At 38.1% G+C, this 20,104-nt stretch overlaps 2 protein-coding genes across 7 annotated transcripts in view; both read left to right on the top strand.

Moving 5' to 3' along the window:
• Positions 1-9,031, top strand: part of rap1gap2b (RAP1 GTPase activating protein 2b) — a 52,613-nt gene extending 43,582 nt beyond the window's left edge. For 5 of the 6 annotated variants that reach the window (XM_017698645.2, XM_037546006.1, XM_017698640.2 and 2 more), the window contains 6 exons: positions 3,733-3,848; positions 4,129-4,236; positions 5,249-5,366; positions 5,597-5,702; positions 5,884-5,954; positions 7,861-9,031. In XM_017698645.2, the coding sequence (XP_017554134.1) occupies positions 3,733-3,848; positions 4,129-4,236; positions 5,249-5,366; positions 5,597-5,702; positions 5,884-5,954; positions 7,861-7,872 (531 nt within the window). In that variant the 3' untranslated portion in view covers positions 7,873-9,031. The remainder of the gene's footprint in view (positions 1-3,732; positions 3,849-4,128; positions 4,237-5,248; positions 5,367-5,596; positions 5,703-5,883; positions 5,955-7,860) is intronic. The other variant, XM_017698642.2, reaches the window with a different exon arrangement.
• Positions 9,032-11,839: 2,808 nt separating this feature from the next.
• On the top strand, positions 11,840-19,364 carry ncbp3 (nuclear cap binding subunit 3). Its single transcript, XM_017698647.2, has 13 exons — positions 11,840-12,022; positions 13,266-13,331; positions 13,418-13,523; positions 15,005-15,130; positions 15,256-15,384; positions 15,519-15,673; positions 15,794-15,902; positions 16,096-16,195; positions 16,834-16,943; positions 17,128-17,440; positions 17,582-17,760; positions 18,325-18,507; positions 18,632-19,364. Exons 1-13 carry the CDS (start codon positions 11,840-11,842, stop codon positions 18,934-18,936), a joined length of 2,064 nt encoding a protein of 687 aa, XP_017554136.1. The 3' UTR covers positions 18,937-19,364.
• Positions 19,365-20,104: the final 740 nt, after the last annotated feature.

A 20,104-nucleotide genomic window follows, 5' to 3' on the forward strand; every position in this document is an offset into this window, starting at 1 on the left:
ATTGACATGTATACGTTCTAATGTCAATGACTCTTTCCAAGTCCTATCATACTGTCATGGTCCTAATGTATCTTTAAAGTTGGTTTGTAGAGCTCTGAATGTCAGCTAGGCTGTGTTTAGTTTCTCCTTCATCATGCTCAATATTAACATGACTGGCTGAAGCCCCACCTGAAAGCTTCTCCTATTGGCTGATGCATGATTACGTCAGAGCTGTTCCATCAAATGTTTGATTCTGATTAAATTTTTTTAACAAAAAAGTGCTGTCATCTCACAGCAAGAAGGGCCTGGGTTTGATTCCCTGGCCGGGCATCCAGGGTCCTGTGTAGAGTTGCATGTTCTCCAAGTCCCTGCGGCTACTCCAGTTTCCTCCCATAGTCCAGAGACATGTGAACTGAACATGCTATATTGGCCCTAGGTGTGAGTGTGTGTGAACATATATGTCTGTCTGTCTGTCCTGTGATAGACTGGTGACTTGGCCAGGGTGTTTCCTGCCTTCCCCCTGATGAACACTGGGATAGGCTCCAGTACCATCCGTGACCCAGAAGGATAAGTAGCTTAGGGAGTGGATGGATGGATGGACTTTACTTTAAAAAATCATGCAAACATTTTACTTAACATGTTCACAAGCTTAACCAACTATGTTTTAGTTTTACATACTTTATATTGTCCAGTGATCCACACTTCAGCAAGTTCATCTCAAAAGGCCCAATAATTTTAAAGATTGAGCTGATAGAATGGAATTTTTGAAGTTCTGTTTACTCTTAATTTAGTTATGTTAACTTGAAAGAGTATAGTCAAATCTTGATTCATCAAACTGTAATAATTTTAGGCCTATCTCTAAATTACCTTTTATTTCCAAGATTTTGGAAAAGACAGCCTCAGTTCAACTTATGCAGTTTTTTAAAGACAATGCCATTCTGGAAAAATTTCAATCTGGCTTTCGCCCAAAACATAGCACTGATACAGCTCTTCTGAGAGTCTTGATCTTTTAATGCATGCTGATGCTGGTGAGGTATCACTTTTAATTCTTTTGGATATAAGCGCAGCTTTTGATACCATTGATCATGGCATTTTATTGGAAAGGTTGAGTCAATGGGCTGGAATTTCTGGGACAGCACTAAAATGGTTTTATTCTTATTTATAAAACAGGTCATTTTTGGTGTCTGTGGGTGACAGGATGTTTGCCCCTGCATCTGTCAGCAATGGGGTGCCTCAAGGGTCTTTCTTGGGTCCACTTTTATTTTCTTTATATATGCTCCCTTTAGGTGATCTTATTCAAAGATTTAATGTTTCTTTTCATTTTTTGCTGATGATACACAGATGTATCTATCTGTCAAACGAGATGACACTGGTAGATTGGCTAATCTTACCAATTGTCTGACAGCCATTAAAACCTGGATGTCTCAAAATTTTCTTAAACTAAATGATGAAAAGACAGAAGTTCTAATTGTGGGCTCTGAGGAAATGTCCAAAAAGGTGCAGTTAGCTATTGATTGTGTTGGTTTAAAGGCAAAGCCCTTTGTGAGAAATCTTGGTGTGACTTTTGACTCCCACCTTACACATCAAGAAGCTTCTTCAATCCTGCTTTTTTCAACTTAGAAATATTAATAAAATTAGAAATTTCCTGCCCTTTTCTGACATTATAAAAAATTATTAATGCTTTTGTCTCCACCCGTTTGGACTACTGCAATGCCTTATTTACTTGTCTGAGTCAGAGAAAGGTGGCTCGTCTACAGCTTGTTCAAAATGCAGCTGCTCGTCTTCTTACTAGGATGAAGCGTAGGGAACATATTACACCAGTATTGGCTTCTCTACACTGGTTGCCTGTAAGCTACAGAATCGATTTTAAAATTTTAATGCTTACTTATCAGGCTGTTCATAACGAGGCTCCAGCATACATCACTGAGCTCTTACGTCCTCTTAAAGAGAACTTTAAGGTCTTCAAATCAGGGGTTATTAACTGTTTCACATACTAACTTAAAATCAAAGGGGAACGGGCTTTGTTTATGCTCCAAAATTGTGGAATAATCCATCTACTGATGTCAGACTCTCTGAATCAATTGAGGTTTTTAAAAAACGTTTAAAGACTTATTTTGATTCTCTTGTTTTTAACAGCTTTTGATCAATGTGCTTTATAAGTCGTTGTGCATTTGAGTATTTAAACTGTGTGTATTACTTATTTGAGTATATAATCATAACAATCTTAATTGTCTTGAATTTTATTTGTAAGTACTTTGAAAAGCACTTTGTGAGTCACTGTGGAAAAGTGCTATATAAATAAAGTTTTACTTACTTACTTACTTACTTACTATATAGTTAGATTAACCTCTCATTTAATTGTGATGTGCTGCAATGGTTTATCTGTGTGCAATGCTTTAATGTCAACTGTAATTCTTTCATAACAAGTTCTCAGAGTAAGAATGTGCTAAAACACCAAAATAACATTATGTGAAGAGAGCTAATGGAAAATTAAGAGTTATAGGAACAATATGAAATATATTTACTGTACTAAATCATAAAATGACCATGATAAATCAGAAATTAAGGAAACATTCTAAGTTAAAATATTGGCTTCACTGACAACAGTGCAACAGCCTGCATGATCTTTGAAATTTCCATTCCATTTAGTCTGTTTGTGTTTTGACCTGTGTTTCAGCCCACTGGCCATTTCCAATTTCGATAGGTTGCCATATATGAAACAAACTGGCAGGCAAACACAGCGTGCTGTAGCCAAGGAAGCAAGGAAACTAACTGGATCCCAACCCAGAAATATTCTCCTCGGAAATAAGGAAGGGGAAAATTCAACCAAGAATCTGGCGAATAGACTGAGGTGCCAGAATGTGACTGCAGCCCCATTAAAGTGGAACAGGCAAATTTGAACAAAAAGCTGGCAAATAAGAAGCTTGACATAAACATCTTCATGGCAGCGAGTACTATCACAGCAGTGGGCTTTTGTTTTTGGGATAACGGACTTAGCTTTGGGTACTATACATAACCAGCCATGCATCCAGCTAACACTGACTAAGTTATAAAAAAATCAACACGAGCTGGTTGATAATTTTCAAACAGTAAAAACGTTGCAAAGGTATACCTCTTGTGTGTATGACTCATCGTCGCTTGTCAAAGTTTAATCTTGTCAATGTCGCGTTCATTCGTGTAGGGTCAGTGTCTGTAACCTGGCAACCTGCGTGAGCTTCAAGTCTGGGGAGAAGGAGGCGGGGGCAGACAACTCTCTTCAGTAATTTGAACTGGAAGTGCAGTACCCAAAGACATTATACAAGAAATAGCAGATTTGCATTATTAAGATTTGCATTATTAGGTTTAACAGAAGATTGAACAAAAACAAATTAAATTTGTGAAATTATGTTTTACCGTTGCTGTCTGTTGTCCATCAATGCATAGTCCTCATTGAAATAATTGACGAGGTGTGTTTTTTACATATACCAAAATGTCCTTGTAAAGATGGTCTTAGCTTTACACTGTTAAAAATATATATAATATATAATATAATAATAAATTAGATTTTATAGAAACATATATAATACCAAAAATCAACTAGAATTTAAATAAATATGACATTGTTAGCACCACTACAACTGTTTACTGTTGGGATTGTACTATTTTATACTGGTAACTGTGCTTCCTCTGATGCTTTAATGTAGATATTGCCATGTTTGTTGTGGTGAATAGGTCAGCATTTGCCTCTGCATTTCATGTTTTTCTGTTCTCTAGTCCCCAGTATCATCTACCACTAAATCTCCTCTGAAGAGTCCAGTCAAAAGACGCTCTGGTCTTTTCCCCCGACTTCACACCAGCATGGATGGGCAGTCCGATCGCTCAACACGAAGGTCAGACTCACTTCACTCACTAGAAACTCACTTCAAACTGAATGCACTACACTGGATGCTCACTGAAGGATTCTCTGAAAGCTTTTCTGAATAGACTGAATATATGTTCTAATCATACACTGTCAAGATTGTGTAGAACATGTAGAACACAGCAAATTATTTCTCATCTTATGTCAAACATAAAACACTGACAAATGGACATACACAAACTGCATTTTACTTACATTGTGGGCAAGAAAACTGCTGAGTCACTTGCTCTGTTGTTTTCACATTACTCTAGTGTGCTGTGTGATCAGAGGAGTCTGGACAGCGGGCATCTCTCGCAGGAGGTCAGGTCAGAGACATCCTCAAACCCGAGCTCTCCAGAGATCTGCTTGAGTAAAGATAGGTACTGTCACACACTCCCTCACATGCATTCCTGTCCTAGATTTCTCCCAGCATGTATTATTTATGGTAAACTTGCCTTCTTTGTTTATATGCTATTTATAGATCATATATCATCGTAATTTCATCTCTGTTAGCTTCCAGAGCGCAGGTGTTTAAATGCTAGATTGAGATAGTAATAGGCTAATTATACACAAAATCAACATTTACAGGCTATTTTCTAATGGAAGGTGACTGATCCAAACCCTAAACTCTACATTTCAATTTGTGAAAATAATATTTACATTTGTTATACAATGTTATGATTTTGTGATTTTGCATTTTTTAAAGATCTTTTTGATGTAAAAGTTGAAAGATTTAGATTCATGACGAGTTTTTTTTAAATAAGAAAACTTTATTTTAAAAATATTCATGTTACTACCGAACCACAAACGGTTTTAGTCTATAGACATGTGTCTGCATTTTATAGCAAGAAGTTTTGCTGTATACCTGCCCCTAATGGCCACATAGTGAGCAGTTACATCTTATTGTTTTGAAATAAATGTCTCAAAGTCTGAAACTCAGTGTGTACCATTAAGAACTGGCACTAGTGAAACATATATTTATTAAAACATAATTTTTAATAACTTTTGTTTATTTAAATAAACTGTTTTAATAAGAATATTATGATATGTTCAAAGATGTTTGCTAGTACAAGCTAACATTTTTAATTATGCTCAGAATTAGCAACAACAGTCACTACCGAAACAGTTTCAGTAGTTTTATGATTGCATTGTTAGTGACATAATGGAATGTTTGGTTATTTGTTTTAATAAAATAAAAATAATTAAGGTATAGTTTCATTTTAAAAGTAAGAGAATTTCCAAGTCAGTTAAAAACCTGAAATGTTTTCAACTCTAAAGTCACCTAAAATGTTTTCAACTGTAATGTTCAGCAAGTACGATAAAATTATTTATTTATGTTTTAATAGTTATATATTGCTTTTAAAAATATTTTTACTGTTTCTCTCACTCTAGGCCATCTCTGAAACTGAAGGAGTGTAGTGGAAGGCCAGTTATTTCCCGCTCGTCCTCCAGCACCAGTAGCTTCAGCAGCGCTGCTGGAGATACAGACACACTAGAGGAAGGAGACCCTGTGAGTATGGGAGTGGGTGTGTGAGCAGAGTTTACATTAGCTTTTTAATGTTTGAAACTCAGGAATCGAAACTCAACATCCAGCTGTGACATGCAAAGCAGTGTAAATAGAAGCATGTTCCAGCAGTTGAACTTAAAGTTCATGGAAGATTTGCAACAGAAGAACAGACATTTTTATGAGTTTTAAGAGAAGAATTTAAAGCAAAGTGTCATTTGTCATTTTCTTTTTAGAATAATCTCCAAGTTTCTCCAACGTTCTCACCTGTGTGTGGTCCCTCTCTGAGTGTGGACAGTCAGAATGTAGGAACTCCTGTTATTATGTGCCGCAGTCCAACAGGTAATTAATTGCACATATTCTTCGAATATATTTTCTATTCATACACTGTCAAAGCAGTGCAGAATGTGGTCAGTGTACTTTGTTTCTTCCCCGTTGTTTTCTCACAGCATGTAGTTTCCTTGACATGAGATGATATGGCATTATTTAAACAATCAAATCTTTGCTCTCTCACAAACAAAAGAATTCAAGAATAGGAATTCCCCCAGATCCAATCTGAAGTTCCGCTTCGACAAGCTGAGCAACACAACAGCTGTAAGATATTATTCCTGAGTTTGTCGTGTGTGTTTGTGAGTGTGTGTGGTCCTGTGAATTTGTCTATTTACACTGACAGTCAAAAAGAACTGCTTGAACATTTTTGCAGTGTTCACTGATACACAGACAATGGACAGCTAGTGTGTTTGTCAGTAGTGTAGGTCCTCTTTCAGCCTTGATGTCAAGCAGTGTGGAATTTAGCTTTGTCTTCTTATCCCTTATGGTGTTTTTTCCTCCTTAAAGTGAATGGAAGCAGTGTTCCCATATGTCCTGAAAAACTTAGAAAAGTATAGACTAGTTTTCCAGTCATGGAAAACACCTGAAAAATAAGAGATTTTATCAAATGTTAAGCAATGTCATCAATTTTGTACCTACTAATGCTCAGTTTGATTGTCCATACATACCTGTTGTACTTTGGAATTTCACAATATCAAATATGGACAGAAACCTGGACAGTGTCAGAACACCAAGTAGAGTGAGGCTATATTAACACACCAGCTTCTTACAGCACATTACATGCAGTTCTAATATTTTAGAAGAACTTGTGGTCGTATGATGAGTGGTTGATGAAAGGTTTGTGTGAATGTAATGGTGTTTCATTATATCACTTTGTTAATAAGGATATGAATAAGGGTAGTATCATTTACTGTGGAACATATCAGAAGCTGTGCATCATATTTCAAGATTCACAAGCAAGAGCTGTTGTGAATGTAAGCCATGGAAATTGAACTAAACTTTCACTTAAAGCCTGGAAAATAGTTTCCTGAAAATAAATAAGGGATCCCCTTATTCATCCCCTTGATAAGGGATGAATCTAGTGATGCACCCATTCAATATTCAGTATCAGGCCAGTCATGAGTCATCCACCTGTTTCTTAGGTTCTATTCAGACAGGGTTAGTTTTAAAGGGGAAGTTGTGGTAATGTAATTTTACAACAGGACATCTGTAACATATGACTGATTTATGTGGCATAAGAAAAAAAATATTGAGATGAGAGTGGCTACTCGATTTACACATACATATGATGTTGTCATACCGAAAAAGTTCTCATTAGCTGAAACCACATCCAAACATTTCATATTATTTATCTTAACCGTCTACCTAGCTGTGTTAAGTGAAAGTGACATTAGCACTGCCATGAGCTTGAAACATTTGTATCCAATAGTGAAAACAACTGCATGAAATCTTTAATTCTGATGTTACTTTTTAATGTTTAGTGAGGTAGAACACTTGATGTAGAAAAAAACATATTAGCTTGATTCCTGTAACAAATAACAGAAATAAAGGCATCTTTGAGTGTCTCCATACTTTTAAAAATGCAAAAGCTCATTTTCCACAGTATATAATGGAAGATTTATCTTGGCAACATGGGAACAATATAACCTGAGGTTATTTCTGTGGTTCATTTTATAGTAGGTAAAAGCTGCCAGAACCTTTTCTGATCTAGGACCATACACTCTGTAAAAATGATTGAAATGTTGGATGTGGATGGGACTAAAATAACTGAGAAACACTAGTAATGATTACATTATCCCTTCTCCCCTTATAAAACTAATCCTGTCCAAACAATACTTTAATCATGGTGGTTATAAAATTGCATAACTTCTGTACATTTTCAAGACCAATATAATTTAAAATATGAACAATCCTTACAAGCATTTTGGGATATGACATAAAAATACTGATTAAAATTTCAGTGAGAGAAACAAATATTACATAGTCAGTGTGACAATCAGAAACCATATATAGCAGTGGTCACTAACCCTGATCCTGGAAGATAAACATTCTGCAGAGTCTAGTTATAACAACCTAAAAAGTTGCTTAACATCAGTGTAAGATGTGCATTTGAGTAACTTCTCATGACTGTCAATGTATTATCAGCCTATGACTGTGTTGCTGTGATTAGCAGGGGCACTAATGAAAGGACAGAGAAGAGAGACCAGGAGCACTGTGTGAAATCACATCAGACACTGGCTGTGGAATGGGACCGTAACGCACTGAGGAGGAAGGCCACTGGACGTAAATTATTTCTAAAGCTTGAGCTGCCTGTGAGGCAGGGTTTGTTGTTGTATTGCACACACTTTATATACACAAATTATACACCATGCTTAAAAATTTAAAAGTTGCCCCACTACAGATCCTGCTTGTGTGGAACATTTTGCCGATTTCTCTTACACAAAAAAAGGCTTTTGATAAGTTCCTACAAGGATGATGTTAGAGCTTTTGATAGCAATAGATATATTTTGTTGACAGTGGACAGTGATGGTCATGCAAATTAGGATAAAAGCAATATATGTTTTATTCAAAAGCACAAAACATTCGCCCCATCTTCTCATTCATCTGCAGCCATTGGTCAGATTGTGCACATTTGTTACATTTTATGCTTGTGGCTGGCTAGCCAGCAAGAAACTGCCTCTGCCAATTCAAGGGAATGAAATGAGAAAATGAGATTATTTTTCCTTATATCTATTTCTATGCTTGGTAAAGGGCATGCAGTCTGAAGTAACGAGAAGAAGTACAGTATAGCACATTATATGTATGTCTAAGGCAGTAGAAATAACTCTCTAGAAATCTAGAAATAACTGAAATGGGCATCAACATGCTTTGCATTAGCAAAGATAGCAAAAATGGCATCTGAAAAAAAGATTACTTAAAGGAAGCTCTGGCTGTCAGGCAGGTAAGCCTTAATATCATGTACATCAAACCAAACTCAGATATTCAGCCTTTCTGACTTTAGCTGCACTGTGACATTACCCAAGAGAAAAACATTTGATTGTTATATTTTCCCTAGGACTGATGGATTGTCATCATTTCCATTTGATTTATACATTATATTTTAGTAATATTAGACATGTACACAATTTTAAGGCATATGTCTTAACAGTGGGGGCGGCACGGTGGGTAGTGCTGTCGCCTCACATCAAAGACGGCCTGGGTTTGATTGCCGGGTGCCCGGGGTCCTCTCTGTGTGGAGTTTGCATGTTCTCCCCGTATCTGCGTGAGTTTCCTCCGGGTTCTCCAGTTTCCTCCCACAGTCCAAAGACATGCAGTCAGGCCAATTGGACATGCTAAATTGCCCCTAGGTGTGTCTGTCTGTCTGCCCTGCGATGGACTGGTGACCTGTCCAGGGTATATCCTGCCTTTCGCCCGAAGACTGCTGGGATAGGCTCCAGCACCCCCCCGTGACCCTGACGGAGAAGCGGCTTAGAAAATGGATGGATGGATGGATGTCTTAACAGTCAGGGTTCCCTTTAATGCCCCAGTCTGTATATGGCAAAAATTTATTTCCAGAAAGATATTTTTTGAACACATAAAACCAACAAAATGTCCCAATTTGGAGTATTCAGGTCGGTTACTTTCCTCTATCAACTCATTTAACTACAGCAATGTGGGATTCAATGCAATTAGTTGACCTTTTCCAGTGGCTCCAAAGAGATTAACTTCACTGAGTGTACTCATTGAAATGGAAGTGCATCCAGATGTTCTTGTGGAAGACGAATGAAGTTGAGACTACTATAGGCAATAAGATGTCCACACCTGGTATTTATTCTAGTTCTACAAAGGCTGTCTTTGAGCACAGTAATTGTTTATATCTAGACAAATGCAGACATGGCACAACAAAGCACTGAATCATAGCTTTCTGAATAGTTCCTTTTTAACACCTGATACCATATAAACATAGACGTTATTAGAAAGCACTTGTTTGGCCAAATGGCACTCTGATTTGAGAAAGTCATGCTTGCTATTCTTACCTGAAAGAACTTATTTGTATGCCTACCTACATCTGCACACATTCCAAAAGTTGTACAACGCTTAACGTCAACCCTAAAGTGGATATGACTGCATCTTCTCAACCATTCTGCTAATTCAGTGCGACACAGCAGTGGTTTGAATATCACTTGCATTTTTATTGGCTGTACTGTATAATATTGTTAACTTGAAGTATCCACCGTTTGAACTTAATTCCATGACTGACACTGCTGTATAAATGTATGATTAAGTCCCTGATATGTATATTTATTGTGTACATTGATTTAAGCAAGATTGTGGGATGAGAATATGGCCAAACAGAAATTAAATCACACATACTGATAAACAGCTCTAACATGTGAAATTGTTTTAGAGAGAATAAATGTCCTTCAATTTCACGGCAAAGATGTATTGAGAAATATTTTGGTTTCTTGTACTCTGAATGATTCCTCAGATGTATTAATTTATTTCACTATGATTGTTCTGCTACATGTTTAGATGTATCTTTATGACTGCTGATTTTCCTGAATAAAATTGTATTTTGCATATGTTTTGATGTTTATTTTTTCATAAAAGATGTAAGCATTTAGTCCAGTTTTACAGACGCATTCATGTGGGTGTAATTTTAATACTTGTATGGATCAGGGTTTCTCAACTTGTGGGCCGCAGACCACCAGTGGGCTGAAGCACTCTCTAGTGGTCCGTGGGTCTGAATTCGGGGGGGATGCAGTAGGTGGTAGTGGGCCGGTAGAAACGTATAAACAAAAACACCATAATCGCAGGCTAATTAGACGTCGTCTATTTCAGACGGATAGGCTCCTCAGGCGTTTCTCCCACCTCGTTCGGTTCTTTAGTTCGCTCCGTTTTGCCGTGTGTGAACACTCCACCTGTATCCGGGTCTGAGACAAACAGCTGAAACCCGCGGGTCTCGATCTGCTTCTCACCAAAGCCTGTTTAGTTCACTGCTGGTGGGAACGCGTTTAATGATGAAACGAGGGAATAGGCTTTATATCGCTCCTGCAGCTGATAAAACGACAGACGAGCCATAAAATGATAGCTTAGATCTGCGTTTGACTTCTGACCGAGCATCAGCGGCCTGAGTAAACTCAACCTGATAAACTAATGACGAAAGAAACATAAGTAAGGTTTATTATCGTTGTTGATTGTAGCGACGCTTATCCGAAAGCGTGAGTGGAGTGAGGTTTATTTCAAATGAGGCGCTAAAACATCAACACTAAAGAGACTCCAGACCAAATAGTGACTCCTGCGGGAAAGACTTGTGTTCTCAGTGAAATCGCGATGGACAGCAGCTCTAAATCACAGTCCACATCTACATTCCTTTTTTTCTTTTTCTCCTTTTTGACATCTCTGCAAACGTTTTTTAAACATGATATGGTTTTTTTAATAATTGCAAATTTTGATTTCTGTGACTGATGTGAAATGGACGATCTGACCTTTTTCAGGACATAATTAAAAGTTTTTCAGTGCGAACAATTAAGAAATAATTTTAGTTTAGTTTTCTGTGGGCAGCTTTGCTTTATAGTTATAAACCGATGGGCCTTGGGGTGAAAAGGATGAGAACCCCTAGCATAGATTACTAACATCCATAGGTTCTTATGTATGGAAAATAGGAGGATAGTAACATTGATTTATGTATGTTCTGGTCGTGACAGCACCTGTTGCTCATACTCCTCAGTTTCAGCCTTTCACTATAGACCAAAGGTACCAGAAGAAAAGCACCTAACACGCAGTTCCTATGTTGTCGGATGCTGGATGAGTTTTAACCCAATACTTTTACTCCTGCTCGAGCTGTTTTGTGACTACTTTTAGTCATTATTCCACCGAACAACGGTAAAAATACCTGGGTCTGGTTTTAGGATATGTCGGCTACTCTACTAACCTCTGATGGAGAGTAAGTCATTTTTAAAGATCCGCTCATTTGAAGAGGGCGGGTTGTAATGTTACCCTCTAACAAGTGGTGTCCTCGTCTGTCTGGCTGCTTCAGCCCAATGCTAGTTGGCTAGGAAGCTTGCTAGCGTACTCCGCCTTAGCTAGCGCCGTTAGCTGCTTCTCACTCCACATTGTTAAATGCGAGGGAGATTTTAGCAGCGGGCTCCTGTTGTTAGCTGGGTATCATGGCGGCCGTTCGCAGTTTGCGGGTGTCTGTGAAACCTGAAAGCGCCTCTGACCGCTCGGACTCGGATTCCGACTCGGACTCCGATCGAAATGCCCGGGAAGCGGAGCCGATGGAGGTGGAGGAGGGAGAGCTGGAGTTTGAGTCTATTCCCGTCCGCCGAAGTTTGAAAGAACTGCTGCCGGTAAGTTTAGCTGGAACTACCTCTCTCAGTCCGCGGTGTGTCCTGCTGAACAAGGCGGCAGGAGGTCGCAGCTCGGCCGCTACAGTGCTTGGAGGCGCTGCGTCAGACAACTTTACATTAGCACATGTACTGTAAATTGCTGTGTTTGATGCGTTGCGTATTGACGGTGTTACCGTAAAACAATACATTTACATTTGGGACCAAGGCGTTTATCACGTTTAGTGCTGACTGTAACATAATATAAACGTTAATGATCACGAATTGTGAAGCTCCGGCCCTTAGTGTGTAGCTAACATTGCCTAACCAATAGCAGTCTTGCTAGTTAGCTAATGATAGCTGAGAGCCGCAGGCAGATGTAGCGTTAGCCAGGTTGCTAGCTGTGTTTAATTGTTGATTCAGAGAGTTGTGTAATAGCGCAAAATTATTTATTTAAAGAAAACGATAAAAGAAAACGTTCAGTCGCTTTTTATTGGTGGTACTATGATCAGTATTGTCTTTTATTGTCCAGAATTGACCTGTTTGGCGCTGTCTGTGTCTGACCTTACATGTAACTATTAACGTTACCCCCAGGCTGCTTGCTAAATTCTCTTCCTTGGTTTCCTGAGAGATTTGGCACAACTAGCCAGAGATTTTCAATGTACACCCACAAGTCTATTCCTCTCTCATTACGATAAAATGTTTGCGTTCTACTGATTTAAGTAACATGGCGCTCAAGAATTTGAACTAAAATTGCAGAGAAACATGTTTTGGACACTCGGCGATATAGCATCGGGTATTTAGTGTGAGAAATAACAGGCGCTGTCGCTACCGACATCTAATGTTAGCGAGGTAGCTAGGCTAGCTAAGGTTAGAGTGATTTTGCCTTAACTCTTCTTTCTTCTTTAATGATCGCAATACCCGAACACATGTCCTTCGGCAAAGGTAACCCAAGTTATCTCCGGTGGGATCACGACTAAGGAGACAAGTGGTCGATGGTCGAGACACCATTTTAACTGGTTAAATCGTTAAAATCTTAACCTATTTATTCAGTAAACTGTCAACACTTGAGACTTGAAAGTCTGCCATTAGTATAAGGAGTATATGCCGCATGTATGTAGGTTCACGGTTGCTAAATCCGTAATTGCTCAGTCTGTAATTTAACATACTCAATTCAACGTATTAACATATGTAACTTGGAAATGATTTCATAGCGAAGTGGTTACTACAGCTGCCTATTTTAGTTTCTGCACTGTCTTTTCTTCAGGACACAAGCCGACGATATGAAAACAAAGCGGGCGCCTTTATTACTGGTATTGATGTAACGTCTAAGGTAAGTCTCTCTTGTTTCTGTAGTGAAATGTTAGTTCCTTTAGTTTTGTTTGTGAGTTATGTTCTGATGTACCGTCATTTATTCAGGAGGCGATTGAGAAAAAGGAGAAGAGAGCAAAACGATTTCATTTCCGTGCAGAGGACAATCTTACTCAGAGAAATGTGGTTCTGGACAGAGAGGTGATGAAAAAAGGTAAGTAGTCCACTTGAGCGGCATTTTTGTTTCTTAAGGTCTTATGATGAAGCACTGTTTGGTCTAATGCTCTAATAAAAGTGCTCTTCCTGTTTGAAATTGGTAGAAAAAAGGTCACCTGCTGTAAGCGAACACTTGTTTAGCTGCTGTGTGCCTATTAAAGATCTTAAAATGTGTTTCAGGTTGAACTTTAATCTATTTGATTAGTGCTTAGTTTTATTTTAAAAGCGGATGTAAGTGCAGGTGAAAGTATTTTTTTGTTTTATTAAAAATCTTGCTGTGAATGGCTTAACCTTTTTTCATCTGCATTCACAGACATCATGTAATAAAAGCATGTGAAACACAAACAGAAACTCAAAGATCTGCTAATCATATGCAATTAGTTCTTGTTCCATGAAGTCTGAGATGTTGAGAAACTCTTCCAGATGGGAATTAAGAGTTGGATGACAGTTGAATTGGAATTTTTCCCACTTAGAGATTGAAAAATGACCCAGTTTGCACTTAGGTCATGAGTGCAGCATATGTTGTGTGTCATGTGTCACCTCTAAATTTGTAGCCTATCACTACATATTTATTCACCTTAAGCTAATGGCACTTCAATTAGGGATATGCACAGGTACTTGGTTAACCATTCAAAGTGCTAGTATATTGAATAATGAATAATCCAGAATGTGAATGCTTTTACATGGGCACTTTTTCAAGGATATGTTGTCAAGGTTGTAACTGAGAAGGCAGAGACAGTACTACTTAGTACCTACTGCTTTCTCAGTACCTACTGCTTTCTCTCCGCTGTTGGGTGACAGAATGTTTTGAAATGCATTCCTTGGTGTAATGCTAAATTTTTGTGCTGTGACCTAGAGAGGTAAACCATATCTTTACATTAATTTCAGATAACACCTTTTTTCCTTCTCTGCGTTTAAGCGTATATACGTTCATTAACTCTTACAGATACCCAAATGTCACAATTAGTCAAAATGAACATTTAACTTCCCAACTTCATCAGGGAAGGTGGTCTTTCCTACACAGTTTAAATCTTGTATGCTGTTTCTTGTTACTGTCATTTGGTCTTAATAATATGAAAATTGTTGGGACTGATTCAAAGTTAGAGTCTAGAGAAAATATTACCAGTTTAAATATTGGTTTTGTTAAATACCTAACAGACTTTATGGAGACATGTGGTTTCTTTAATTCAATCTAAATTTATATGCATACTTCCCTTGCACCAATCATTAGATGTCATCTCTCTTAGTTCTTCATTGCAGGGAATGAATGCATACACCCTTACAGCCTTTAATGAAATGTGGGTTGGCCATTGCTAGCAATGAGGAGAAACTATAACTTGCTTTTTTTTCTAATACATGAAAGTCCAACTTCAGATGTCACTGTAGTTGAGTAACTTGATTATTGTGGTTTGCTTCTATGTTCTGGTGAAAAACCTGCAGAATAATTTTAATAAACTTTGTCTTTTTCAATCTTTATAGCTATTCCAAAGATTCGGCTGGAGGCCTTGCACCTTACTGGTGTAGATGACATGAGCACCCAAGATGTGTTTGGTTACTTTAAGGAGTATCCTCCAGCTCACATTGAGTGGATTGATGACACATCTTGTAAGTTCAGTGCCATTTAGTTAGACAATGTTTTTTGCTATAATAGCAAATACATATAGTTAAAAGCACTCTTGTATTAGGTACCATGTAAAACAAAGAATTATCATGCATGTTTTGTTTTTTAGGTAATGTAGTTTGGTTGGATGACATGACTTCAACACGTGCTCTTATTAACATGAGCCAAATGCCTGACAAAGAAGTCTCCAATACTGATGGCCCAAAGACCAGTGACCTTCCTATCCAGAATCAGAGAGGTTAGTCCTGTCAGTCCTGTTTAGTTTTGACTTTTTCATTTATGAATCTGTTTAGCTTTGTCTTTTTTTGATGGAAATTCTCATGTGTTTGGACATCTTTACTGAACATGGATATTTTTCATTTGGTTTTTCAGCTGCTCGAACTCATGGCTCTGATGATGATGAAGAGGAAGGTGAGGTTGATGATGATGTGTTGGAAAAAGCAGATAAAAGCAGCGATGACAGTGAGGGAAAAGCCAGTGAAAGTGAGGAGGAGACAGAGAAAAAAACAGTGCAGGAAAGCTCTGAGGTAAAAGGATCAACAGAGTTGGCATAAATGTTTATAATAACTTGACCCAAGTATTAGTTTGTTTTTTGCTGATGTTGAGCATTTTTCTGGGGTTTGAAGAATGTTCTTTCTGGCCCTCAGACAGACCTGTTCACTCAGGCAGAGCGAGATTCACTGCTCCGAAATGACTTACGGCCCATGACCAAACCCTTTAAAGGCAACAAGCTGTTTCTGCGCTTTGCGACACAGGGTGAGAGAACACATTAGCCCTGTACTTTATGCCACGCTATGGCTTTCAGTAGCTAATATTTAACTTGCCTGAAAAACAGTAATATGATATGACAACCTAATGCTTAAGTGCTCATTAGTACAGATGCTTTAAATCAGTACTGTGTTGTTAATTAATTGTCTGGGGTGATGTAGCTAATGTCTGCTTTCAACAGATGACAAAAAGGAGTTGGGTGCAGCAAGACGGAGTCGGTACTACATGAAATATGGCAATCCTAACTACGGAGGCATGAAAGGCATCCTCAGTAATTCTTGGTAAGAAAAAAATATTTATTGTTCAACACTGAATTTTGAAGTGCTGATCATTTGTAAAGATTTATTAGTCATGTGTTGATTATGCTTTTGGTAGAACACTACTTTTGAACATCTGAAAACGGTGACGCTTTATTGAGTTGTCCATTTTAGATAAAACAAACACTTAACGGACTCCCAGTAGCATGTGAAAAACATATAGGGGTGAGGATTATGTTTTGAGTTGAGGTTTAAGGTTGTGGTTGTGGTTAGGTTTTGGTAAGGTTAGGTTTAGCCTAATGAAAGTATATATTAACAATACATCTACTTAATGTAACTAATGAATCCACAGTACAACTACAAGATACTTCAATGTATTCAGATGCTGCACTACTTCACTGATATGTTATGTTACAAGATAATCTGTTAAGAGTTTATTAATCTATAAAGGACCACTTCAAATAAAGTGCTAATTGAGTTATGAGTATAAGATATTGATATATTTGATTGATAATTGATATTATGTGCAGAAATTAGGTTTTATAGTTTTACTGTAGGTAAGCTGTTGTTGAACTAAACATATATTAGTAGTTATTCTTAATCAGCAGTCCATTCATGATTTTTTTTTTTTTCTTTTCTTTTCCTGTAATCCACTTCTTCAGGAAACGTAGGTTTCATACTCGAAGAATCCAGCGTGATGTTCTAAAGACCAAAAAGACATTAATTGGAGACAGTATGGGACACACACCACCCTACACACACAGACATTCAGGTATGAAAAGTCATATTTGAGGATGGTCATACAAGTGTGATGGATTTTTTTGGCTGACTATTAGATTCATGTTCTCTGGTATTTGATATGACATCTCATTAATCAATCCCAGAATGTAGAAAGATCTTTTTTTTTGTGTAACGTCACTTTAACAAACTCGTGGCATCTCTATTTTCAATAAAAGCTGATCTGGTGAATCTGCCAGAAGAGCCAATAGAAGAAGAAGAAGAAGAAGAAGAGGAAGAGGATAGAGAGGAAGACATGGATGCTGATGACCGAGTCGTTGAGTACAGAGATCGGGGAGACAGAGAGCGCAGGTCACGAATTGGGGAAGGGGGACTGCGCAGTCGTTTAGGAGGCTCCTCATCAGCATCTTCAGATTCAGATGAAATGGACTATGATTTGGAGCTGAAGATGATCTCGATGCCTTCACCTAAAAAAAGCATGAAGATGACCATGTATGCTGATGAGGTTGAGAGCAACCTCAGAAGCCTCCGGTAAGTGAATAATTGTTGGACAGATGTTTTCCTGAAATCTTTTGACATTCGATGATTATTGTGATCTACCAGAATCTTTCAGTTATTGCTGCTGCTGCTTCTTATTGACTTCTTATGCCTTATTGACTTCTTTCTCTCCAGAAATTCCATTCGGAGTGATTCAGGCTCATCCAGTAGCAGTGTAAGGAGTCGCATTGGTAGTGGTGCGGCTAAATCTACCTCAGAGAAGGTTACGGATGTCAGGCAGTTACTGGAGGAGAAAAGGCAGGGAACCTCTCATCAGAGAACACCCCCTCTTGTGGCCTCCAGTGGAAAGACAGGTGAGATTGATGTCTATTCATTCAAACCTCCTTTTGAACCAAGGGGTTTTCACCAAATATCCATTTTACTAAGTAAGCAACTATAGACATGATAATGAAAGATCATAGATTGACTGCCCACCTTATGAAAGGCATATGAACAAGAGCTGAACAATTAATTCTTTTTAAATTAAAATCACAGTTTGAAAGAGTGACATTTTCAAATCACAATTCTACATTATTCACAGTTGTCTTAACAAGCTTTAGGTGGAGAAATGTAACCTTAATGCTGAACCTGTGAACAAACACATTCAGCGTTCAAGCCTCAAGTGTTAAGAAATGGATGTGCTGGTCTTTATGGCCAACAAAAAAGCTGAAGCTTAATTTAAATAAAATAATTGCATTTAAATCACACCAACAATATAGGTCAGAAAATAAATCACACAAGGTTTTCCACAGATTGTCCAACACTATCATAGTGCTAAATAATTACAACAATAAGGGGAGGAAAATAAGCAACTAAAAATGTTGTCTCAGATTTTCTTAGCATTTGATTCCTATTTTGGCATTTTCTTCTCATTGCAGATGTGAGACAAAGGTTGGGGAAGAGACCACATTCTCCTGACAGACAGCGCTCTGTCTCTCCTGTCCCCCAGAGAAACACAGCCCCTCGTAGAGAACCTCTGACAGATGTTCACAGCAGACTCGGGGTGACTAAACAAGAAACACGAGGCCTCTACTCAGAATCATCCAAAGACAAAAAGTCAGGTAAGGTTAAAAGTAATACATCTTCAGTTTTGTCATGTTCAAATAAACTTTTGTTGTTTTCTGTCTTATTTCTTTCTACTGCACACACACTTTCTCAATCTGCCCTTGCTTTAATTTGTCTTAGGTGGTCTGTGGAGCCGATTGGGACCATCTAAAGATGGTGAAGGCGATCGTAAGCTTTCTGGCCGGTTAGGGAGCAGTGCTTCCCTCTCGCGGGGAACCCGGCAGCGGGATGAAGTGGATTCTGATGGAGTCGATGATTGTGATGATGAAGATGATGATTCTCAGCTACAGAAGATGTGGGGGGCCATGATCAAGCAGAAGGAGCAGCAGTCCAGCAAAATGAAGAAAAGTCGACTTGATAACCTCCCCTCACTGCAGATCGAGATCAGCCGAGACAGCAGCAACGGCTCCGACAGTGACTCCTGAGAAAGAACGAAGGACTGAAACTAGAGTTGGTGGAAGAGGACGAAAAGAGAGCAGAGAACATCTGTTGCTGACAAAACCCTCACAAGTATAGATATCTTCACTCTCCAGCCCTAGTCCATATATGGATCCTGGTGACATCCTTCCTTGCTCTCTCTCTCTTTCCATATGTACTTAACTGACTTGACTCAGAAAGAGACTTTTCCCCTAAAAGAAGAGGAATACTGGAGTAGTTGTTTAAAGAAGGGTCAAGGAAGAATCACTGTCCCCCCCCCCCCCCCTTTTTTTTTTTTTGGTCTTTCTTTGAAAGAAAATGTTGTAATTGGTTGTGGTATCTTAACACCTCTTCAGGGCCCATATGTGTTTTATGGTGATTGCACCAGGTTGAAATTTACAATAGATCTCATGGCTTGGTAAAAACTGAAAAACAAGCAATGTCATGAATTGTCTATGGGCGGTACTTTTTGTGGTGACTATGCTGTCAGTGAGGACTTTTTTTCCGTTTTATATGAAGACTGATCGCTAATTATAGAAATCATTGGGTTATTAATATGGAACAGAATTCTGGGCTTCTGCATCTTTTTCCCCTGGTGCAAGCCACATTGAAAATGCATTGGAGCCAGGTTGATCAGTACTGTGTTGTAAATTCAGTACTGGAAATGGTGCACAATACTGTAGCCAATCAATATTATGGTCGTGTTTCCTAAAAATGAATGGCCTACATTCCCAAATGTGGTCAGTGAGTTCAACATGCAAGAGCATAGGAAAAAAGTATATTGTATGTGAAAATAAACATTTTTTACATAATATTATGAAATGTGCCATTTATTTCTTGGACTCTAATTGAAGGAATAGCTTTTCAGCCTATTACCGGAAGTGTGTAGTAACACATTATTTTTACTCTGTTACATTTCCTTTTGATTTCAAATGATAGTACTTACATGAAAGTATAATTTTGAGAAAGATTATTTGCTCAGTTACGTTTTATTGCTTTTAGATTCATCCCTATTTGTTTAAGTTGTTTGGAAAGGTACTTGTATTTGGGTCATTATTTAATTGTAGAAAAGAATACTTGTATTGCTTTAGGCTACTCTGCCCACCTCTGAATAGAACTTCAAGTTCAGTTCGTTCTCAAGTATTTCGTAGATAGACTGGACTTTTATTTTGAAGT

This window comes from Pygocentrus nattereri, chromosome 16, assembly GCF_015220715.1.
Source record: "Pygocentrus nattereri isolate fPygNat1 chromosome 16, fPygNat1.pri, whole genome shotgun sequence".
Classification (NCBI taxonomy): Eukaryota; Metazoa; Chordata; class Actinopteri; order Characiformes; family Serrasalmidae; genus Pygocentrus; species Pygocentrus nattereri.